This window comes from Sorex fumeus, unplaced genomic scaffold, assembly GCF_029834395.1.
Source record: "Sorex fumeus unplaced genomic scaffold, SorFum_2.1 ptg000055l, whole genome shotgun sequence".
Lineage (NCBI taxonomy): Eukaryota > Metazoa > Chordata > Mammalia > Eulipotyphla > Soricidae > Sorex > Sorex fumeus.
The window spans coordinates 4,138,660-4,164,249 of NW_026606112.1; the positions used below are offsets into that span (position 1 = coordinate 4,138,660).

The 25,590-nt window shown below is 39.0% G+C and overlaps 1 protein-coding gene across 1 annotated transcript in view; it reads left to right on the top strand.

Annotated features, from left to right (window-relative positions):
* Positions 1-5,347: 5,347 nt before the first annotated feature.
* The window catches only part of TMEM156 (transmembrane protein 156), a 49,444-nt gene continuing 29,201 nt past the window's right edge, over positions 5,348-25,590 (top strand). The window contains exons 1-3 of the mRNA XM_056125565.1: positions 5,348-5,463; positions 22,593-22,859; positions 24,930-25,187. Of these exons, the coding sequence (XP_055981540.1) occupies positions 5,376-5,463; positions 22,593-22,859; positions 24,930-25,187 (613 nt within the window). The 5' untranslated portion in view covers positions 5,348-5,375. The remainder of the gene's footprint in view (positions 5,464-22,592; positions 22,860-24,929; positions 25,188-25,590) is intronic.

The window sequence follows — 25,590 nt, forward strand, 5'->3', positions numbered from 1 at the left end:
CTACTGGTACAGTGTGTATTGATACACTCTTGGGGGAGCAATTAGAAAAATTAGGGGTGGTGATGGTACATTTTGGATTATACCCAAGAAATCCAGGGAGTAATCCTAGTTCTATGTTCAGCAGTGATCCCTGGCCAGGGATTGAACCAGAGTCGGCTGCATGAAAGGAAAGTGCCCTCCCTACTGTATTATCTCTGTGGCTCTGGATATTACTATGTATTTAGCCTTAAAGAGCATTATCCTGTTTGTCTCCATAATTCTCTATCACTAGACTCACATAATGATTCACATAGGTGAATATACACGGTGTGGTGCTACAAAATTCTTTTTTTTCTCTAATTTTTTTATTTTATAAGGTAGTGTGATTCTGCTGAGACAGAAGCAGCCATCGAAGCCCTAGCCAATCAGGGCGTTCAAACTCAATACATCAGGATCATCCGTGAGCTGAATTACAGATTCACTACCAGGATTTCACCATTCTACAAAGAAGTGATAATCCATATCATTAGAGGGGTTCGGCAGGGTGATACCATTTCACCGAAACTCTTCAGTGCGACCCTTGAGAACATCATGTGACGACTGGAATGGGAAGGAATGGGAGTGAAGATAGACAGTCGGCAACTACACCATCTCCGCTTTGCTGATGACATCGTTCTAGTAACACCAAGCGTTAGCAAAGCGGCACAAATGCTGGCCGACTTCGACCGTGAGTGTGGAAATGTTGGACTACAGCTGAGTCTCATGAAGACAATGTTTATGAGAAACGGTCTTGTTCCTGACGTTCCATTCACTCTCAACGGGACAAACATCTCCGAATGCAACAGTTTCGTGTACCTAAGTTGAGAAGTCAACATGACAAATGACCTGGCACCTGAGTTGCGCAGGAGGAAGAGAGCAGCTTGGAACGCCTTCAAGAGCATCGAAGAAATAGCTAAGAGGACGAAGAACCTCTGACTCCGGGCACATCTCTTCAATTCCACTGATCTTCCTGCATTAACATATGCCTCAGAGACCTGGGCCCTACGCAAACAAGATGAGAACGCTATTCAGGTCTCCCAAAGAAGAATAGAAAGAGCTATGCTTGGAGTACCACATTTCACTCAAATGAGAGAAAGAATCCGGAGTTCCGACCTCCTTCGACGGTCAAGAATCAGGGACGCTGTCTCATTTGCCAAGGCGTCAAAAATCAGATGATTGGACACATAATGAGATTTGGAGACGACCGCTGGACTAGAGCCGTTACCGACTGGATTCCACGGGACATCAAAAGACCGTGTGGCCGCCCACCTACCAGATGGTCAGACTTCTTGTCAAGACCCTGAACGATCGATTTGAGGCTTTTTGTGTTCCTAGAACGAACAGACACCATTGGGTTACACTAGCACGCGATAGGGCGAATGGAGACATTACTGGCGCCCGCTCAAGCAAATCGATGATTAACGGGAAGTCAAGTGATCAAGTGATCAAGGTAATTCACAATATTTGATTACATTTAATATTCAAACACCAATCCCACCTCTATTACACCTTCCCACCACCATATTTGGGATGTTTCGATCCCAAGCCCCAACCCCTGTCCCAAAGCACAACCAAAATAATATATTTTGTATTGTTTGTTATGAAAAACCATTGAAAATGCTACAAAAAAGTATCCATAGAGGAAACAGTATGAAGATTGTTCTATTTTGGCAGGCACCATTAAGACATTCTTTAGGATATCACTAATATGTTGTTAAAGGTTGACTAATGTGAGCTTCTGTATCTGAAAATATGTATATGTGCATATATATATATATATTTCCCTCTATGATTGGTTGCCTACTATTTGAACCCCATCAAATGTGGTGTGTTACTCTGCTACAAAATTCTTAAGTGGCATACCCGAGATATGATGGAGAGGATGATGATACCTCTAGGGAACATTAAAAGTGGAAGGAAGTCTTTAGAAGTCACTTGGTCTGCAGTGCTTTCACACTTGGTGGGTGGAAGGGTGACAGAGAATACAGAAGTGGGGGAGCGACTGAAGACCGGTGGGACCCGGAGAGAAGAGCGGCAGACATCCAGCGCCCTCTCACCTTCTCTCCATCTTCCCAGTTGCTGCTGTGTTGGCCCAGGCTTGCACTGGCTCAGGGGCACTGCTCCCTGGGGAATCACACAGTCAGCTGGGTGCTAGCACACTTCCTTGCAGAGGTCACCCTCTTGGTGTGGTGCTCACATGCATTCCAGTGGTATTGCTTGCCTGGCTCATTAGGTTACTTTCCCAAGGTCGCACACTTGTCATCATGGTGTGTACACTTGACTGTGCACAATAGGCCACACACTGTGGTGGTGATAGCAGAGCCACTGGGACCCTACTAAGGGTATATGGGCAGCTAGGGATTAAAACTCATGACCTCATGCCTGTGAAGCTGGTGCGTTAATTTTTTTTTAATTTTTTATTCTTTTTTGCTCTTTGGGTCACACCCGGCGATGCACAGGGGTTACTCCTGGTCCTGCACTCAGGAATCACTCCTGGCAGTGCTTGGGGGACTGTATGGGATGCCAGAACCGAACCCGGGTCAGCCGCATTCAAGGCAAATGCCCTACCCGCTGTGCTATTGCTCCAGCCTCGAAGCTGGTGATTTTAGACAGAGTCATCCATTCCCCTGGCTCTCTACCTCCTTCTTAGGCCTCCTTGATTTCTAAGTTACTCAGGGTAAATGCCCTCATTAGCTTCTAACAATAATGCAGAGTCATAGACTTAGAGGTTTAGAATCCCTTTACAATCATACCCTGTTTCATGTTTTGGGGGTAAAGTGGACCACTAGACAATCATGGTTCTAGTAAGCGAAATCCAATAATGTGGGGGTGTAGTAGGCTGAACTAACTATGTTTGTCTAATTATACTCTATAGTGCTTGCACAATGATGAAAGTGTTGAATAGGGCATTTCTCAGAAGGCATTCCCTTGATAATTGATGCCCAGCTGTAGATCAATCAAAGCCACAGATAACAGAATGGCTACATTGTCTATTCCAGGTGGGTGGTTTCCAGCTCTTTGGGTGATTCTATCTTCAAATAAGATAAAATTTAATGGAAAATTCTAGCTTCAGAATTAAAAGTCAAATGAGGAGTTAACACGACCTGCATATCAGTTCCTTGAGTCCTTGACAGGAGCGATCCCTAACTGCAGGGCCAGGAGTGAGTCCCAAGAACAGTGGGGTGTGGCCACCAAATAAGAACCAACCAAACCAGAACAAACAAAAACTCAAATTTTGCGGTGCCAGTGTTATCTCACAAATGGAGAAAATGGCTAGCTTCTGTCTTCTTGGTTTTTGAGGATAGTAAAGAATAGTACACCAACTCCCAATGTCTTCAGCATACAGCACTGTATTTATGGCTCATAAGAGGTCAACAGCAGGGACTGGAGCAATAGCACAGAGGATAGGGTGTTTTCCTTGCACACAGCTGACCCGGGTTCAATTCCCAGCATCCTATATGGTTCCCTGATTACCACCAGCAGTAATTTCCGAGTGCAGAGCTAGGAGTAACCCCTGTGCATCGCTGGGTATGGCCCCCCAAAAAAGCAAAAAAAAAAAAAGGTCAACAGCAGCCTCTGTTTAGGACAGGTTTCCTGATATCTCCCTTTCAGCAACTATTTCAGCAGATTTCAGCAGCATCAGCGTTTTTCTCAGGCAGGACCGCACTTGCCGCAGCCCAGGATGTGTACTTATATACTTTATGCATTTCCCCACCCATCCCTTGTTGTCCTGTTGTCTGATTGATCACACAAAGCAACCAATCAAATCACATAGATAAAGATGAATCAGATGGTTCAGATGAAGACCAAACAGGCGTTTATATGCACTACCCATATAGTGTATATACAGAGCCGACTGCCTCCTTCACTTCCTCTCTAACACTGGAATTGAATTCTGGGCCTCACACCTACAAGAAAAGTGCTGTATTTATTGAGCCACATCCCTATTCCTTGACCCTTTATTTTTTTATTTTTTAAAAATGTTGATGATCTATTTTTGGGGGTCTCTCAAGTGGTACTCGGGAAACCCAGGGAACACTTCCTGCAAAGTTCAGCCAACTAGGCTTGTGGTTCAGTACGAGGGCCAGGGAGTGTGGTGTTGCTTTTGTCCTGCACCACTGAAGACCATCAGGGTCACCTGGAGATGCTTAGTGGCCTCTGAGGCAACAAGGCAATCCCAAGAGATGCACAGGAGGTTATGTGGTACAAGGGTGGTGTGGGGAGGAGAGGGGGTCAAATTGTTTCCCAATCCTTGTGGCACCCTGCCCACTGATCCTTTATTGTTTAACTTTTTTTTGTTGTTGTTGTCTATTGCCTGTAAGTCAGATGTCTTTAGCCTCCAGACATTCTTTGGCGCCCCCCTCCATTATTCTTTGTCCTTGATGCCCAGCTGTCTTGTCAAATTGCTGCTCCCAATGCAAAGAAAAGGCAATCAATCAATATTCAATATGTTTAAAGTGCATTCACTGTTCTCTGCTTTTTATTCCAAGCTCACTCCCTGTTTAAGAAAGCCTAGGGTTGGTAAGAATGAAGAGCCAGATTAATGAAAATGGAATGCATGGTTGGTGGGGCTACAGGAGGAAGTGAGCAAGTCATTGAAGGTAACTGGTACCTTTTTTTTTTTAATCAAAAGCGGAAAACAAGAACAATGGAATAAAAATAGTTCTTTGTACATTATACAACATGACTTTTCCCTAACTTTCATTTATATTCTAAGAAAATGTGTTTTAAGGTGATTATTATAATAAAAGATTAAAAAAAACAGCACTGAACATGTGGATTCTATAACAATAACCGCAGTGTTTACAGGCACAATGCTGATAAGTTGTAGAGCCAAATTTATGTCTGTATCTTTTGTCTCTCCTTACATGTTGCACAGTTGGCTTCCTTTGAGACATTCTGTGTTCTGAAGGGCCACGTGTCAGGGATCACATCCTAAGTGAATGAATGGATAGTGTGCATACACCCTTCACCATTTGACTTGGGGGTTCATTATAATTCTATTTTGAGCATTTTATGAGTTTTTATTTTTTTACCCAGATTAGTAAACATGGGGAAACAGTTTCAAATTTAGATGAGGGCAGGACTGACCCCTTTCTACAAACCACTTCTTTTTCTTCCTTGTTTATAGGAGAGAGTTTGAAAGTGTTCATAAGAGTTACGCCTCTCAACGGAAGGTGACTCAAAATGAAGAGGTTTCAGTTCAGGGTGTTTTTTTCTTTCCTTTTTTTTTTTTCTTCAAGTTTTCACCAAAGGAAGTTAGAAATACGTTGCATAAATTTAGAGCAGTAGAGGAGATGAGACTAACCTAGGAGGAAATGTGTTCTAATGGGAACCCATGGGGCATGTGAGTTACCATGACCAAAATAGTCCTCCTTAAATTACTTTTGGCAGCAGGGATCACATTGATTTTAATGTTGCCAGAATATTTCAAGACATCCAAAGGTGAGTCCATAATTATGATCTATCTTTTGGCTTTCTAATTTACAAAACAGTATGTTAGTTAATGGCTACAGAGCTCTTCTCTGTTGATGTGCAAGTTCTAAGTCTGGAAAGTTAATAAAATGAGATCATAAATTTAATTTACTATCACCTAGCACAGTAATCTAGCTCATTGTACTTAATTATTGTAGCAAACAGAAAATTAAAATAAGAAACTAAGAAGAAATATTTAGACTTTCCAGTTTCAATTTCAAACCCTGGAGTTATAATAATCTGATGGATGCTTTGTGCCTTTTGATAAGAGTTTCCTTTGGAAAGGTTGAAGTGTGCTTTTATATCCTGGAACTAATTTATTAGGAAAGGAATGTTTACTGAATTAAAATGTTGTGTTTTCTCCATAACAATTTTTATGTAAATAATTCACTGTCACTTTTTGAAAAACAGAAGAGTTTAAGAATTTGATTTAAATACAAAATGTAAATTTTAGTAGTTATGTGTGGATGTATTTGTAATGAGAGAAAAATAAAACAAAATTGGCTGTATTTTTAGGGAATTGCAGTATTGCTGAAACTTATGGCAAATAAAAACAAATAAACAGCACAAATTAAAAACAATTTTTATGTCAGCAAAAGATTGAAAATATGTTAAGATAATTGGATGACAGTTGTGCTGCCTAGAATTTAATAAGAAAAAAGAAAAAGAAAAATACTATATTTTATCATCAAAAAGTTATATAGATGTGATTAAAACCAAAGAAAAGTTTATATTTGAAGACTTGCTACAGTGATTATTGTTGCATATACACAAAGCTAAGTGTCCAGATCAAAATGTTTTGCTAATTATATTTGATGATATATTGCACTGATTATTCTTTTTTTTGGACGGGTTTGCACTGATTATTTAATGTTGTATATACTTGATGCTAAATTCTCAGATAAAAACACTTTAGCTAAATAAATACTAGGACTGTGATTTTGTAAGTGATTGAAATTCTTCATTTAGTCTTGGGTTTCTGGCATTATGTTGTTTAAATGAAGCAATATCTATTTTTTATTATTTTATGTTTTATATTTTAGTTCTTTTTTGATACCAGTATAAAAATAAAGTAATAAGTTTATAAGTTGCAAAGACAGTTCTAGGAAAGAAAATTGCATACTGTTACTTTGGGCTGGAATGATAGCACAGTGGGTAGGGCATTTGCCTTGCATGTGGCCGACACGGCTGACCCGAGTTCAATTTCTCCACCCTTCTGTGAGAGCCTGGCAAGCTACCGAGAGTATTTCACTCGCATGGCAAAGCCTGGCAAGCCTGGCAAGCTACCCATGATATATTCGATATGCCAAACACAGTAACAAGTCTCACAATGTTACTGGGCCCGCTCGAGCAAACTGATGAACAATGGGAGGACAGTGACAGTGACAGTGACTTTGAACTAACTAACAGGTTAAACCCATTTGTATGTCAGTCAAGACAAAGTGAGTCCTTGGCTTGACCTAAAATGATCAGAGCAATGTAAAATATCTGTCCATAAAGCTCACCACTGATAGAATAATTTTATGTCCACATTATTCTCAAAAAGAGGCTCTAACAAAATCAACATCAACTTAGTATATAAAGTTAGCAGTTGAGAAAGAACTAATCATTTTCAATCTGACATAAAGCAACTGTGAGAAAAATCAGCTAGTATCATAAAAACAATATTCAATGCAGTAATTTCAGAAAAAGAAAAGAGGGCACCCCGATAGAAATTAACTCATAACTGTCCATAAATAATCCTGTACTTTAAGATTAGCATCACTGTATCACTGTCATCCTGCATCGAATTATTCAAGCGGGTGCCAGTTACGACTCTATTCCTACCAGCATTGAGATTTTAGCAGCCTCTTCTTATTTATCTTTTCCAACGGTTGGAGGCTCTTTCAGGGTGAGGGGAATGAGACCTATTGTTGTTACTGTATTTGGCATATCGAATACACTTCGAGGAGCTTGCCAGGCTCTACCCGTGCGGGCGGGATACTCTCAGTAGCTTGCCGGGCTCTCCAAGAGGCATATATTTATATATTTCTCTCTATGATTTGTTGCCTACTGTCTGAACCCCAAGATTAACATTTATGTAGAAAATAACCTAGTATAAATCAGTGATTTAACCTAGTATAAATAAGGGACCCAAAGATCAATAGAGTAATTACTCCTTTTCTTCTTCTATTAGAAGAGGGTTACTCTATCTAAAATTTAATGCACACTCTTCATATATATATTATAGCATCATATTTAACAATCTATTTATATACGTGTGTACACCCATCTATTACATTTACACACATATGCTTATTTGTGTATATAGAAAATATTTCTTTTACTTTCTGTGAGAAAGAAAGATTTATCAAGAGGACTGGAATGGTCCTGATGATGAAAAAGGTTATGTACATGGTCAGTCTCTAGCACCAGGCCAGCAATGGTAGTATTATCTGAGAGAGCATGGTTGTTTCTCTAACATCAGAATACCAGGGATCATTTGAATCAATTCCTGGAATATAGACTTCTGAGGATAGCATTTTTTTTTCTGCTTTTGGCCTACTCAGGGTGGTGCTTAAGTGCTAGTCCTGGTAAAGACAGCACTTATTTTTAGTTATTGAGTTCACTGAGTGAAAATATATGATACTGTGCCTCCAAAATTAAATAGCCACTTCTCCTTTGCTGGTTCAAGTACAGCATAGATAGCTATTTACTCAAATTCTCTTTTGAGGGAATTTTTTTTTATCTGGGAATTTGAACCCTCTCTGAGTCACCAACAGAAATGTTTGAAAACTGTCATCTCTCCTCAACTCATTTTGTGGTTGGAAGAAACTTTGCTTGGGTCACTGGAAATTAAAAGTAAATGATTTAACGAAAATATTTTATACCAGAAAAGGTGAAATAGTAGTGCTTTCTGTTTTAGGACATCTTATGGGTGATCAGGAATAGGTTCTGAGAGTATCATACAGATAGTCCCATTGTAGTTAAAATTAGGGTACATTTTTGTTTGGTTATGTTTTGGATGGTTATTTTTCCCCCATATTAAGAGTTGCTGTATAAAATTAGTTCACTTCACTGGTATATTTCATCACTATCACTGTCACCGTCCTCCCGTTGTTCATTGATTTGCTTGAGGGGGCCCAGTAACGTCTCCATTTTGAGACTTGTTACTGTGTTTGGCATATCGAATACATCACGGGTAGATTGCCAGGCTTTGCCGTGTGGGCGAGATACTCTTGGTAGCTTGCCTGGCTTTCCGAGAGGGGTGGAGGAATCGAATCTGGCTCGGCCGGGCTGGCTGCACACAAGGCAATGCCCTACTGCTGTGCTATTGCTCCAGCCCAGTTATATTTCATAAAATTAAATATTTGGCAAAATTATTTATTTTTATAACCAGCTACTTTTGTTTCATTTTTGAAAGTTTTGGATTGGTATGTATTTTAAAAAACTAATTATTGAGGTATCCTAGTTTATACTAATATTGACGTTGCTATTTTACGGTTGTAGAGCAGCTATCCAAATCCCTCCTTCGCTATTTCCAGATTCTTCTACCATTGTCTCATAGTTCCCCCAACTCTGGAAAAATTATTTAGCTGAGTAACTGACAGTTCTCTAAAAGTGTTAAAATTAGGGGCCAGAGCAATAGCACAGGGGGTACTGCATTTGCCTTGCATGTGACCCATCTGAGCTCAATTCCTGGTTTTCTGGTATGGATCCCCTGAGTTATCCCTGAGCACAAAGTTAAGGAGTAAATCCAGAGCACGTCTGGGTGTGACCCCAAATTAAGACAAAAATAAAAGTGCTAAAATTAGCTGTGAGGATTTTCTGGTGTAGTCTGAACACTCCCTATTATTTTTCTAGTGTCTATTTTTCCCTTAACTTGTGTTCTATTCCCTTTAATGTCTACAATAAATTTATAAAATTATTTTCACTTATAAATGATTCACTAATACCTTGTCTTTAAGATGTCAGGTTAATTCAAAGGGAAACTTAGTGAGGAATAATGTATTCACAAGATTTAATAGATTTGATTTCAAAATAATCAACCCTCTGAAGGCCCAATTTTAAAATAGAGTGCTGTGTTTGATCATTTTTTTCCATCAAGAATGTATTAGAGTCCCTGAATAATAACTACTTGGAATATCCTATTATCATAATCACACAGCATAAACTATTTAGTCTGACTTTACCAAAGAAGATAAACTCCTTCAGCAGTGTTGGGACTTGAAATGAGTTTGTATTGAGTCAGCTGTGGCAACAGTCTGCCCTAATTTTCAGTTTTTTGGAAAGGCATTTTGCAGTAAGGCGTTTGTAGTAAGATGAAGTAGTTAGTGTCACAGGTTTGATGCACTGTTACTTTTGGTTTGACAGAGTCATTGGTATGTGTAGATCTATTCCAAGTAGGTGAAGTAGAGAGAAAAGAGACTGGGTCAATTTTAGTTCTGAACCTCAGGCAGAATAAAGGGAATGGGATCACCCCATAACAAGGCACTTCTTTAGTCTTTTCTCAGACTTGAAGAGTTTAAGGAAGAGAGAGCTAGTTAGTGCACTTTGGTCTTAGTGATCTTTCCCTTACATATTATGTTTTCTTATGAAATTGTCTACTGGTACCAGGGAACTTGCATGCAAAAGTAGAAGGCAATTTTCTCGTTCAAGGAGTTTTCATTCAGGAGGACAATTCCCGGGCAAGTAATTAACTGCAGTCCTGTGATTACTGAAACAGTGAAGTGAAAAAGGATGGGGTGACAAGGTAGAAGTTGCTCCAGGCCTGCCTGGGGAAAATGCTCCTTCCATTTTCATTTGCGAAGAGAAATTGCATGTGTCAAATGTTCAAACGATCATTTCCTTACCTGTGGGCAAAGCACAAAGAGAAGCAATTGTAATTGATCACCAAGTACAAGATACTCATCTTCATGTCTCAGAAATCCTTGAGCCCAGAAATTGTAGTGAGATAAACAAGTGTATTCCTAAAACAAATTACTAAGCAGTGGAAAGATAAGGGGGGTGGGGTGGGAGGAGGAAGAGACAGACTAGAAATAACACAAGGACGCTTATTTATGTACATATTTACTTGATGGAGAGTACAGGGCACTTTGGAGATGTGAGGTGGGTAACTGTGCACCTTCACTATGAACACGAACAGTGTCATATAAACTTGTTACCTAAATCATAATAATTTTTAAAAATCCAAACAGGTGTGCCCCTGATGATTTGCGGCAGTGTAAGACAGGAATAGTACAGATGAAAACACCTCAAACCTAATTTTATCTAGCTGTTCTGACTTCCTTGCTTACTTTTAAGAGTCAACTGAGAAACGAAGCTCACAAGCCCTCATTTCTCCCTTGCATTTCACACTTTCTGGTGGAAATGGGAGTACAATGAGCAGAGAAATTGAGAAAGAAGACAATACAAGTATTTTACATTTATTTATTTATTTGCTTTTTGGGTCACACCTGGTGATGCACAAGGGTTACTCCTGGCTCTGCACTCAGGAATTACTCCTGGCGGTGCTTAGGGGACCATATGGGATGTTGGAAACTGAACCTGGGTCTGTCGCGTGCAGGGAAAACGCCCTACCCGCCGTACTATCACTCCAAATCCAATAAAGGTATTTTAAAATACTCACTAAGTGTAGGACAAATCTTGAAGTCCATGAGACTGTGCACATATTTCTTAGGTCAAGAGAGTAGAAAGAACTGTGGAATCAGGAGTCACTGCTAAGAATCTGTTGGAAGATGTCATCCTTGTTTTTCAAAATGGGCATTTAATTTTCTTTTTTACTGACTTATTTTCCATTTCATCAGTAATACCCAATAAACTTTTTAGTCTTATCACTATGTAATAAAATGTTAATTTACTAAACACTTATACATGTATCAGGCACTCCACCAACTACTTTTACATCCAATAACTCATTTTAACTCTCCAAATCTTTCAACCCATTCATGATCAAGCATTCCATCTCTGGGGATAGTATTCTGAAATCTTCAGCAATAAAACTACAATGAAAAGTGTACATTTACATTGCTGTAAGATTTTCTTTCTTGCTGCAGCTTGAACCTCTGCATTTAAAAAAAGACAGTTACTGCACACAGAATTTTTACATATATGTTTTTGTGATACATGCAGACATAAAATGCTTCGGGTGAAGCACTTGTGGGTGGGATGCACATGGGGTTATGGGAGAGCATGAGTGAAGATAGGTGCACACTGCTGAAGGGATGGGTGTTAAAACATAGTATGCCTGAAATCTAACCATGAGTAATTTTGTAATTTCATGGTGACTCAATACAAAAATAAAATGCTGCTGATAGGACTGAGGAGAGTACCAGGAGGTAAAGCACTTGTTTTGCATGGGACTGACTTTGACTTGAATCCCTAGCATCAAATTCACTCCTCCAGAACCACTATTGGCTGTTCCTGAGCACAGCACCAGGCATAGCTATTCCCACCCCTCCACACACACCCACTACCGCTGGGTGAGGTCCAAACTCTTCCCAGGTTCCCCTTAAAAGATGCTGCTGGTTATTAATGCTTTTCATTGCTTTCATAGCACTAGCAGGTCACACCAGCCACCCCACTTGAAATGCTTCTGCCATTGTATTGGCTGATCAAGGCTCTCTGTGCTTCTTTGTTTTCATAGGGAAAAAACAACTTTCTCTAAAACATTTATGTATGGTGGTGTATCTCCCACAGCGGTTTCTTCTCTCCATGGCACTAATCTATATAATTTACATATTTGTTGTATTTACTAGTTTATGTCTGATTTCTACAAGAGAAAGGGAAAATTTTTGTCTGTTTTGCTCCTATTTCAAGCACTTAGGTCAGGTCCTGTCATGTTAGAAGGCACTCGGGAATACTAGTAGAATTTTTTTTGAGTCAGAGAGTAAAGGAAATCTTGAAGAAGGATTTTCTCTTCTGTCCTTTAAAAATACTTTCTGATTCAGGCAGATCAGACATCGTCATCCTCATCTTATATTTATGAAGCATAAACTTTTATCACAATGCTACAGCTTTTAAGTTGGATAATCTATGAAATTTATTTCACAGATTCTTTTGCTTTCAAGATTGGTATCTCTTGAACTGGAGTAATTTGAGTTAAATTACCACCCTCAAATCCCCAATGAATTATATCGTGTGCATTTATTTTCCTGTTTGGATAAGCAAAACCAGCAGTTTATCTTTACCCAAACCGGTTATTCATTCTTGCTACCACAATTGAAAGTAACCCCAAATATTCCTTTCTGCCCCAGAAAAGAGTTTGAATGTTCTTCTCCAAATATTCTATTAATAAATTCACGTTCTGTCAAGCTTTGCTTACTCCTGATTTGGTGAACATCATGCATGTGTTATCCATGAATGACTTATATCCCCCCTTTTCACTCAATATTCACAGAGAAACTTCAGTGACTAGAAACAAAATTACTTGAGATTTTGCTACTGAAATAGATACTCTTTAATGTGGGTGCCAGTTGTTACAAAGCAGACCCATTTGACCAAAACTAAAAACATAGTATAGTCTATGTCTCTGTAAATTAGGCATTATGCCATAAGCTTTCTCCTACTTTGGCAGCTCCTATTTTTAAATTATAGAATTATGCTGTCGGATACAAAATATCCAATAATCATGAAAGAACATAGAAACAATTTGTATGCTATATTTAATGACATGATTTACATACAAAACACTGGAAAGCTATGCAATGTTTAATTTCATAGATTTTGATGGTTCTATGCACTGAAGAAATGATAAGATACAGATTTTCATCCATACTATAAAGAGTCCTCCCTTTCCTGCAATAACCTCCTCCTCCAAGGGAAGTTTCTGATCTGTCATGGTGGTTTAGTCCATCCTATACTCATACAAATAGAAACATCAGGCAATATCTAATTTGATTGCCTTCTTGAGCTCTGTGTAATGTCTTCTGAGTTTTGTTCAAGTGACTGAGTGCACTCGTTCCTTTCCTTTTAGTGCCAAATAGTCCAAATAGGTTGCCTTGGCCCATTTACTCATTGGGTTGTTTCCAGTTTTCTGCAATTATTATTTTGTAGATTAAAATACAAACTGGTATAACTATTAGAAAAACTTCTTTTTGTGTAGGCTAGGAGGCATATTTATGAATATTTACATGCATTGTTTGCAGCTTTATTTTCAAAAAAGCCTTAAGATATAAGTTACCTGAAGTAAAATGCTTCCATTTTAAGTTAGAGATGGCAAATGTTAAGTTGCAATGCAACAACCACCTCCATCAAGACTTTTCAGCACTCCCCAATTGTCCCTTGTTCTCCTCTTGCCCGAGAACCTTTCTCTCACTATGAATATAGCTCTATTTTCTAGGGGTTCATAGAAAGGAATCACACAGTGTGTAGTCACTGTGCCTGGCTTCTTCCCTCTGGCATAATGCCTTTTTGTTTCCGTTATGTTGTGACTCATATCAGAATTTTCCTCATTTATGTTGAATACTATTCCACTCTATATGCATGTGCCAGGAGTTGGTTATATATTCACTAGTTGTTGGAGATTTTAATTTTATAATTTATTTATTTTAGTTTGGAGGCCACCCTGAGAGGTTCTCAGGGGCCACTCTTTTTGCTCTGAAGTTTGCTCCAGGTGTTGCACAGGGGGCCATGCAGTGCTAGGACTGAACCTGTACCTCCTACATTCAAAGCGTGCACTCAGCCCATTGAGCTATTATTCTGGTCCCATTGCTGGATATATTAATTCTCCTCAGATATTAGATATTAAAAAACTTTTATTAAAATTTATGAAAATGTAATATAGGCACTTATGTGAGCATATAATTTCATTACTCTTGTGTAAATTCCTAATAGTTCAAGTATTGGATCATGTGGTAAGTATATGTTTAACTTAAAGAGAAAATGAAAATCTGTTTCCAAAGTGGTTGTACTATTTTATATTCTCAGCAGAAATGTATGAGTGCTAGACTTCATTTCAACATTATTTATAAAGCAAAAAGTTGGAACAATTCAAATATTCAATTCAAATATTCAAGGAAAAAATATATTGTGGTATACTTAATCAAAAGAATATTACAAATAACTACAATATTAAGCACAAAGAGAAAGCTATTCATTTTTCTACTGTTATTTAAAGACTTCAAATGCCTTGAATCTCAAACATGAATTCTAGTTCTTACAGAAAAATATCTGATTGTGAGTTAACAAAAACATGATGCAAATTTAAAAAATAAGAGGTCAGAGACAACTGTATATGGTTAGTCCACATTTCTAAAATAGGTCAAATGTTGTAATATTATCTAGGAATGGGCTGGAGGGATAGCACAGCATTAGGGTGTTTGCCTTGCAAGCGGCCAACATGGCCGACCCGAGTTCGATTCCTATGCCCCTCTCGGAGAGCCCGGCAAGCTACCGAGAGTATCTCGCCCGCACGGCAGAGCCTGGCAAGCTCCCCGTGACGTATTCGATATGCCAAACACAGTAACAACAAAGTCTCACAATGGAGACGTTACTGGGCCTGCTCAAAAAAATCGATGAACAACGGGAGGACAGGACTGTATTATTTAAGAATGTATATACTTGGGAAGCCTAGGGAATGATATACACAAAATTCATGATAGATGGCTAAGTAAGGTATGTGTGGGGATGGGAAGGATAACGTTTCCAAGATGTTGATAAACACTGCTTCTTAATCTGAGTGAAAGGCACATGGTGTTGATTAAAATAACAAAAAAGATCATTGATATTGCTAGTTTTACTTTATGCTTTCTTTTCTCTTTTTAGGGGGGTGCACACTTTTTTGGGAGGGGATATCAGGGATTACACCTAACTTTGTGCTTAGGGATCACCTTGACAGGGCTTGGGGGACCATATGAGATGCTGGGGATTGAACCCAGGCTGGCTGCTCTACCCACTGAACTATCTTTCCAGCCCATATACTTTTCTTAAAAAAAAAGAGTTGAAACTTGTCCTAAATTATAATTTTTATAATTCTATCTACTATTCTCTATACTTACTCTGAAAGATGTTAGTGTCAGTAAAGTAAAGTAAAAGTAAAGGCCCTCCCGTTGATCATCGATTTGCTCGAGCGGGCCCAGTAACGTCTCCATTGGAGACTCTGTTGTTACTGTGTCTGGCATATCCAATACGTCACGGGGAGCTTGCCAGGCTCTGCCGTGCGGGCGAGATGCTCTCGGTAGCCTGCTGGGCTCTCCGAGAGGGGCGGAGGAATTCGAGTCGGCCATGTTGGCTGCGTGCAAGGCAAATGCCCTACCGCTGTGCTATCGCTCTAGCCCTTAGTGTTAGTGTTAGTGTTAGTGTTAGTGTTAGTGTTAGTGTCAGTACTGAAATAATTTTGGAAAGCAGTTCTCTCTTTGGGAGTGCATTTTTAGTGGTCTGACTTTTAGCAATATTTAGCTCGTCATTAAATCCATAAATCTTCATTCATGGAGATGAGTAGATAACTCACCATAACAAATATGATTGAATTGAATTTATTTCTTAAAATTATGCAGGACAGGATATATTTATTGTTTTTCCAATTGAATTTTTTAAAACTAAGTATAAAAACAATTACAAAATGACCATTGTTGGATACAAGACTCTATCATCAATTCTAGAAAGACCAGTTGGTCAATCATTGGACAATACTGCAACACTGACAAAGAAAGTGTTTTCATCTTCCTTCTGGTCACATCCATAAGAATAGAAAATCAAGAAGTTGAAAATTCCACAAGATAAAAATGCTAGTAAGAAAACCAAAAGAGAGCAAAAAATAAGTTCTTGCTTTCATATGTTTTAACAATATTGAAAGTTCTAAATTTTAGCATTCTATCAACTGATGCCTTTATATCAACTTCCAAGGAAGAATTATGATTGAAGATAGTCTATAAAAAAAGAAGGTCATTATTTGACGATAATTTTGCTTACAATATATTGTGATTACAACATTGTATTGGCATGTCATAATATCTCTACCTTGCCCATACTCCCCCAAAAACCTCTGTATAGTAGCTCAAATATAAGATTTTATAACTGGAAATCATGTGAATATATGTATTTTTTTAATGTAGGAGATCTTGCTATTTTTAGGGGGTGTGGGGTGTTTCCCAAGTGTCACTCAAGAGGCCAAGGGTCCCTGGTTGAGTCTTGATCAACTAGGTCATGGTTTGATGAAAGGAGCTGATCAAGGGTGCAGTGTGGCTTGGACCCTGCAGTGTAGGGACTCCCTGGTGTTGTGCTCGAATTTGAGATCCTCAATTGCAGAGATACCAAGTCCACACACAATAATGCAAAAGCAAAGGAACTTTATTACTAGCCCGAGCTAGCGCTAGCTTGAGCTAGGGTCCAAGTCTCATCCAATAGAGTGGAATCTTGACAAGGACCCCGACTCCAAATCACAAGCAGTTTATATAGGGTTCAGAGTTAAGAAGCAATTTATATACTGGTCTATTTTTAGCATCGGTCCTATTACAATGGTGGTCTGCAATTAGGCAGTGATTAGTAACAGTTTCTAAGGAGGGTACAGTGATGCTTCAAGACTGGCCAGACCCAATTGCCCAATTCCTTATCTTGGCAAATTACTCAACTGGGAGTCTACCAGAAACTGTAAGTCCTGCTCCAGGGAAACAAACTGAGGCCTTAGTTGAGACTTAATGTTGGCTGTAGCTTATCGTGGCATCAGTTTCACCCTCACACCGGGTTCCCCAGGGTTCTTGGATGGTGCTAAGAGGACCTCCCGGCTGAGCCCAGTGATGCTTAGGGGGAGCAAGTGGTACCAGGGATTGAACCCAGGTCAGGTGACCCTAGACATTTGCCCAAACCATTCTCCTCTATCCCTGAAAATAAACATGTTTCTTAACCACATGCTTGCAGGTTGGAAATGGCACAAACATCTTTGGCTCACATCTCTAGGACTAGAGGACCACTTTCCCTGAAAGGTACTAAGAAGTGCCTTCTGTAGGGAAGAACAGAGAAGTCTGTTTTAGACTAAGCTTGCAGGCTGTAATATATGGGTAAAGGATAAGCTTGAATGTGGACTGGTTCTCTCCTGCTGGCTCCTGGGTATCTAGAGCTAAAGATTTCTCTTGCAGGGGGAGGCTACATACTGTCTCTCTTGTACAAACTTTCAGGGGAAGGATGAAATGAGAGAAAGTGCTACCTTCTTTGTGTTCTCAATAGCCTGTGCCCAAAGGAATTTGACGGTTTTAAGTAGGAGTCCAGTTCTTAATTCCTTTTGGGTCACTTTCAAGAGTTCTCAATCTTAATTAAACCAGACATACGTCTTTCTATTTTGGCCCTGTGCTTTTCGTGTATTGTTGAAGACATTTTTGGCTGGGGGAGTGTACTCCGTGGTGGAGTCTACTCCTCATGTAAATAACTAAATAAATAAGTCCTGTAGCACTGCCCTGTAGCATTGTTCTCCCGTTGTTCATTGATTTGCTCGAGCCGGCACCAGCAGTGTCTCCATTGTGAGACTGGTTATTACTGTTTTTGACATATCAAAAATGTAACGGGAGGCTTTGCTGTCTGGGTGGAATACTCTCGGTAGCTTGCTGGACTCTCCAAGGGGGCAGAGGAATCAAACCTCCTACCCGCTATGCTATCACTCCAACCCAAACAAATAAGTAAATAAACTAAATTAAAAAATAACTTATTCTTAAAAAAATAGTAAAAAATTAAAAGACAGCATTCTACTTTAAGGTCATAATGCTCTTTCTTACATTTCCTTCCAAAAACTTTAAAGGTTTGCCTCACATTTGGTTTTAATACACCATAGATTAATAATTCATACCTATTATTTACATATTTATTTGTTTGTTTGGGTCACACCTGGTTTATTCCTGGCTCTACACTCAGGAATTACTCCTGGCGGATGCTGGGGAACAATATTCGATGCTGGGACTGAACCCAGGTCGGCCACTTGCAAGGCAAATGCCCTTCTTGTTGTACTACCGCTCTGACCCCTGTTATTTATTTTAAATATGAGTTAATAAGACTCCGTGTTAGGGGAGTGCAATTTTACTTCTCTTCGAAGTATCTGTTACCATACCAAGACCATCATCGGGATACCAATATCCCTGTGCCACAGCCGAGAGAACATCCTTTCTCCCATGAGGCCGCCCTTCCCCTTGGCTCAACACAGCTCTGTGGTCTGAGAGTAAGCTTTGTTTCCATTGGTCAGTCAGCTTTGCTTCTCTTTAATCCACATGTTAGTGAGAACATCTGATCATTGCCTTCTGCTTTTGATTTATTTCACTTAGTATTCCTTCCATCAACTTCCATTCCTTCAATGTTTTCACAAAAGTCAAGATTTCTTATAGCAGGACCACAGCGATAGCACAGAGGGTAGGGCCTTTGTCTTGCATGAGACAGACCCAGGATCCTTTCCTGTCATCCTATATGGTCCTCCGAGCACCACCAGGAGTGATTCCTGAGTGCAGAGCCAGGAGTAACCCTGAGCATTGCTGAGTGTGACCCCAAAAAGCCAAATTAATTCATTAATTAATTAAAAATCGTTAGGAGTTTCTGGACAGGTTTTAATTTTTTTTCTTGTAGCTGAGCAGTATTCCATTGTGTGTATATATAGCACATCTTTTTTATGGTCGAGGGTCGAGGTCGGGGGAACTCCTCCCTGAGATTCTCAACCAATCCTGATGGATGCCGTGCTGTCTGGGCCCTATGGTGCCAGGGTTTCTCTGGGTGATGGCGGTGTTGCTGGGGCTGGGCTCAGTTGCATGCAAGGCATGTGCCTGAATCCTCATCCTAGTTCCTCCTGCCCTACACCACATCTCCTCCATCTACTCTTCTGTGTTGGGTACTTGAATTGTCCATATTTTCACTACTGTAAATAGATTGCAATGAATATAGGTTTGCAAGCATGTTTTTGAGTTAGTCTTTTGTGTTCTTGGATAGATACCTTGGGTGAAATTGCTGGATCATTCAATGAATCATTTTATTTTTAATATTTTGAGAGAGAGTGCCCTATTACTTTCCAAGAAGATGGAACTAATTTACCTGGGCATTGCAGTATTTGAGGGTTTGTTTCTCCACGCCCTCTCTGCAGCATCTTTTGTCTGGCTTGTGTGATATAGGTTCTTGTCACGGTTTGAGGCAGTATCTCATTGTTGTCTTGATTCACATTACTCTGAAATGACAGTGAGCATTTTTCTTGTGCCAAGAAACCAACTAAAAGATTTCCTCACTGAATTGTCCAGTTTCTCTCCCCAGATTTTTTGGTGGGATTGCTTGAGTTTTTGTTGTTGAATTCTGTGATTTCCTAAATGTACCTTGGATATTGGGCCTTTGTCAGATATAGGTTGGCAGAAATATTTTCTGTCATTCAGTAGGACATCTTTTTGTTTTAGTGACAATTTTTTTTCCTATGCATATTTTTTTTCCAATGTGAGTAATTTTTTCTGCTTACTTTTCCTTTTGTTTCTTTCCCTTGCCTTTGACAGAAAATGTCCAAATATATTGTGGAACCCAATATCACGGAATGCTTTGCCTTTGTTTTTTTTTTTGATGCATTTCATGGTTTTAGTTCTAACATCTAAATATTTAATCCCATGTGTATTATTACAGAAGCAATTGAAAACGGAGAAGTCTGCCAAAGAAGATTTTGATCTATCAAATAGTAAAACATAATAATAATTAACACAAAAGAATCATGATTTAAAGACCCGCACATTTATTTTTATATTTTTTTCTTTTGGGGTTACACCCGGTGATGCATAGGGGTTACTCCTGGCTCTGCACTCAGGAATCACTCCTGGCAGTGCTCAGGGGACCATATGGAATGCTGGGATTCGAACCGAGGTCTGTTGCATGCAAGGCAAATGCCCTTCCTGCTGTGCTATCACTTCAGGCCCCTAAAACCCCCCATACATTTAAAACATGCTTTACTATCAATTGTAGTTTGATTTTTCAAAAAAAGTTTAAATCAGGATGTGTGACTAGAAGTCATCATTTAAAAAATGGTTGTTTTCACTGAGTTCCACATTAATTGGAAATAAAAGACATATGTTCTGCCCTATGTAATAACATGGGAGATGGTAAGGAAAATCATGTTAAGGCAGAGTTGAGCATGTCAGTCCTTTTATTCTTACTACCAAATGACTGTGGGCTGGAATGATAGTACAGCGAGTAGGGCGTTTGCCTTGCACATGGCTGAGCCGGGTTTGATTCCTCCACCCCTCTTGGAGAGCATGGCAAGCTACTGAGAGTATCCTGCCCGCATGGCAAAGCCTGGCAAGCTACCTGTGATGTATTTGATATGCCAAAAACAGTAACAAGTCCCACAATTTGCCTATAATTGTAATTGCTGAACAACAGGAGTACAGTGCTACAGTGCAGTGCTACCAAATGACTGTAGGACTAGAAATCTGGAAAGGAGGTAACATATTCCTCCGTTGATCATGATTGCTAAGTCACGATTCCCATTCTTTATAGAGTGAGATTTTATTACTTTCACAAATTAAATAATAGATAGTCCTGATGATACAGCTGAAGAATAAACTTAATTTTCACTTTGAAATTTGCATTTTAAATTTAAAAAATTACAGAACTGTTTTCATTTGTACCCTACTACTTGTTGCCATTGTAACAACATGGGTTGGCAGGATCTCAAGTTATCTTGATTTTACTGATGAAAAATGAGACGCAGAGAGATGAAGTCAATTGGACTAGTATTTTAGCTGATGACAGAGAGAGCAGCGATTTTTCTGTTACATCATCATTTCATATTTAATGTTTGTCTCCAGACAAAAGTAGAATGATACCACACTGTTAATTTTCACTTTTGGAGGTCAAGGTTGGCTGAATAATGGCCACCCCTTTGGTGATAATCCTGGGAACCTGTGAAGCCTTTGCAGATATGATTTAGTGATGGATCTTGAGATGGTGAGACTATCTTGTATTATCCATGCCCCCTAAATCCAGTCACTCATTTTTTATAAGAGAATGGCAGAAGGAAATTTGGTACAGAACAAAGAATACAATACACAGCCAGAGTTCAAAAGGCAGTGAGTGTGACAATGAAGATCAAGATACCAAGCAAGGAAAGCCAACAGTCACCAGAATTGGAAGAGGTCAAAAGAATAGATTCTTTTCTGGAGTCTTGATATAGTGATGTGGTTCTGTGAATCATACATATGGGTTGTTTTCTTTCTTTTTTTGTGGGTAGTGGGGGAGGTACACTAGTTACTACTCAGGGCTTACTCCTGGCTCTGCACTCAGGAATCACTCCTGGCAGTGCTCAGAGATCATGTTGGATGCTGGGGATTGAACTCAGGTTGGCCACGTGCAACCCTACTTGTTGTACTATCTCTCCAGCCCATGAGGTTGTTTTCTAATATTTCCTTTGTCCCTAATTCATTGTTTGTATGTAGAAATGCAATAGATTTTGTCTATTGATTTTGTATTCTGACTTTCTTCTGAATTCACTTATAATTTCTAATAGTTCTTTGGTTGAATCTTTAGGATTTTCTATGTATGCCATCTGTAAATAATGATAGTTTACTTCTTTCCAAATTTGGATTCATTAGCTGTTTTTTATTCTTGCCTAATTATTCTTGCTAAGATTTAGTTGTTTATCATTGTACTCAAGATTTTGTGAGTTTCTTATTTTTTGGGGGGGGATGTTTTCTATTTCTGTGAAATAACTTTCAACCTTTCTCGGAGGGAAGAGGCAGTAAGCCCCATTAGCTCTGATTTATCTGGGAAAGTCTGTACTCCTCTATAATATTTGAAGGGTAATTTTTTGAGTATTCTTGGTTGGAAGATTTTATCTTTTAGGATTGTGAATGCATCATTCAGCTCTTCACTAGACTGGAGAGTTTCTGCTGAGAAATGGAATGATAGCCTAAATGGCCACCTTTGTATGCTAAACACCTTTCCTTAGTAGCCTTGACTATTTTCTTTATTTTTGACTTTTTATAGTTTAACAAGGAGATTTATTTTTGAATTTAGAAATTTTTAAAAAGTGCTTAAATATTACTTCATTTTATAAATAAATATTACCCTTTAAAAACTAAAATATGCCGCATCCACCTAAATAAAACTGGAAGCTCATTATATATTTATTTGAATGTCAAAAGCTCAAAATTTCATACTAAATGAAGTTTTTCTTTCTTTTCCAGGAAATACTTTGGAGTTATCATGTCTGAAAACATTATTACAATCTAATTTCACCTACTTGTTTCCCTTAAATTTTTCTTTTGTGACTTTTGTGCAACCCATAAGGGAAACTCAACTGGTGATGGGAATCTTTCAAAATCACACCAACTTTCAAAACATTGCCAAGATTTGCCAGAACGTCAAAAGTGAATTTAAAAGGTGCCACTTGTGTTTAGCTTGTGAATCCAAAGGAAATAGGAATTTTATTTCACAAGAACAAACATCAAAAGGTAAACGCAAAGAAAAAGTAAGAATAAATTTATCAAAAAAGAGTATATAAATATATCTTTTTAGTTTAAAAAAAGTATTAAAAATATGTTATGATTTCAGTCTAGTGGCCGTGACCCCTGAGAGGGATAACTCTTGAGAAGTGTCTTACATTAGTCATTTATCTATTATCTACCCAAAACTGGTATTTTAAAAATACATCAGAATGTGACTGTAATTCAAGTATATTGGATATTTTAGAGATTACTTTAATGCTCTCTTTTCAAAGGTAGTGACTGAAAACACTCAAGGCAAATTTCTAGGTTCTCTTAGTAAAAATCAAACCTTGGTTTCCAAAGGAGCCATTGGATCCTTGCTGCAGGTACCAATTTCTGCCTGACGTTTATCCACTGGTTATGAATAGTCTTCTTATTGGTCGCTGAGGACTTTGTCCACTACTGCATTTCTAGATCCTAGTATAAATTCTGACAGGAGGCATTCAATTAAATCACTGTTTAATGAATCACTTAATCACTTAACTTCCCGTTAGTCGTCGATTTGCTCGAGCGGGCGCCAGAAACGTCTCCATTTGTCCCTGTTGTGTGCTAGCGTAGCCCAATGGCATCTGTTCGCTCTGGGAACATGAAGAGCCTCAAACCGATCGTTCATGAACGATCATTTAATGAATGTGCCACAAATTTAAAAAATCACTACAAATTATCTGTAGTGCTGAACTGAATCTTGCCTTTAAGATCAATATATAATATTTAATGTAATACATTTGGATCCTCGAAAATTAATTTATTCATTCACAGTATAAAATAAAATGGTGGCCCCAAGTCCAAGTACCAATTGATTGCTGATATCTATTGAGTGAGATTGCTTCTTATTTTGATTTCCCCCATTTTTTTCCTGAGTGGTAAATGAGATCTTTTGGCATTGGCTTTGGATTAAAGTACATAGCTTGTCTTTTCCTGTGTTCTTATTCAAGCAGTGTTGTAATTCTTGAAGGGTTCTGGGCCTGATTAACTTTAAAGCAAATTGGGGAAATACCTGTAAGGCACAAAGAACTGTGAACTGGTTTGAGGTTGGGTAGCTCACACATGCTACATACCATCTGGAAGAATATTCCAGTTTCTAGGTGTTATAACAGATTTTCCCAAAACTCAGGGGCTTAGAGAAACAGCTTCTTCCTTCTCCCTCCCTCCCTCCCTCCCTCCCTCCCTCCCTCCCTCCCTCCCTCCCTCCCTCCCTTCCTTCTTCCTTCCTTCCTTCCTCCTCCCTCCTTTCCTTCTTCCCTCCTTCCCTCTTCTTTCTTTCTTTCTTTCTTTCTTTCTTTCTTTCTTTCTTTCTTTCTTTCTTTCTTTCTTTCTTCTCTCTCTCTCTTTTCCTTCCTTCCTTCCTTCCTTCCTTCCTTCCTTCCTTCCTTCCTTCCTTCCTTCCTTCTTCCTTCCTTCCTTTCATGAGCACTTTAGGGAATTTCTGCTTTTGGAGTTCCTCATGCTTTGGGAATTGGACAGTAACCTTTAAGAGGCAGCAGAAGCTGGGAGAGATGCCCGCATGTGCTTGCTCACAGATCTCACAAGAAAGCACCTTTGTACCATCTTCATCATAATTTTGTCTCCAGAATTGGGAGACACAACAGTGAGCGCCTCGTGCTTCTAATTTTATGATATTTTGTGAGGACAACCCCAGTAAAACAGCACAATATGCATATGAATTACTGTTATAACTGTTTTCGGAGGATACAGCTGGTGCTGTCAGTCATCAGGGAAATGTCTGATTTTCTGAGATGCTCCAATTCTTTCAACCCTCCTGGTTTTCACAATCTTGAAAGCTATAAGCACACAATCTTTGTACTAAGATCAGATTTGTGTAGGAAGTAGACTTAGTTTTGAGGTGTGCATGCGTGCGTGCATGTATACGTGCGTGTGTGTGTGTGTGTGTGTGTGTGTGTGTGTGTGTGTGGTGTCTGGGATAATATCAGGCCTCACAAAAGCGGGGCAAACTATCCCTGGGCTACATCTCAACTTGCATGTGTTTTCCTGTTATGGTACTATTTTGCCATTAATATTTTCTTAATCTCTTCCCAGCTCTTGTCATAAGAGGTTCAATAGAAGAGAAGACAAATGACCTTGATTCATCTTGTCGACATTTGTATATCACTGTTCCTTCTACAATCAACCATTTGGAGGAATATAACATTACCCAGAACCTGAAAGCCCACCCTTATGCAGAAATTTCTGATGGAGGTCCAACTCAGGACAAGTCTAGAAATCATACTTGTACAATTATGAACTATCCAAATAATTGTACACACATTTCTTTGCACCTGGAAATGGATGTCAAAAGTAAGTTTTATTTTAATTATATTAAAGGCACTCTGGCAGTGCTAGTGGGAAGCAAAGGGGTCATGTCATGCCAGGGATTAAATACAGGCTCCTGCATCCATAGGTCCTGTCACAGGGTCCATGTATTGGCTGTTGTGAATAACGCTCTATGAACATAGGAGTGCAAAAATCTTTTTGAATGAGTTTTTTTCATATACTTCGAATGAATACTTAGAAATAGCATAGCTGGATCATATTGTATTTCTGTTTTTATTTGTTTTAAAGAAAATACAGACCATTTCCCATTAAGGCTGTACCAAGTTATGTTCCCACCAAGAGCCTACCAAGGTTCCCTTTTCTCTACATACTCACCAATATTTGTTGTTTCTAATCTTTAAAACACAGGCCATCCTTACTGAATGCA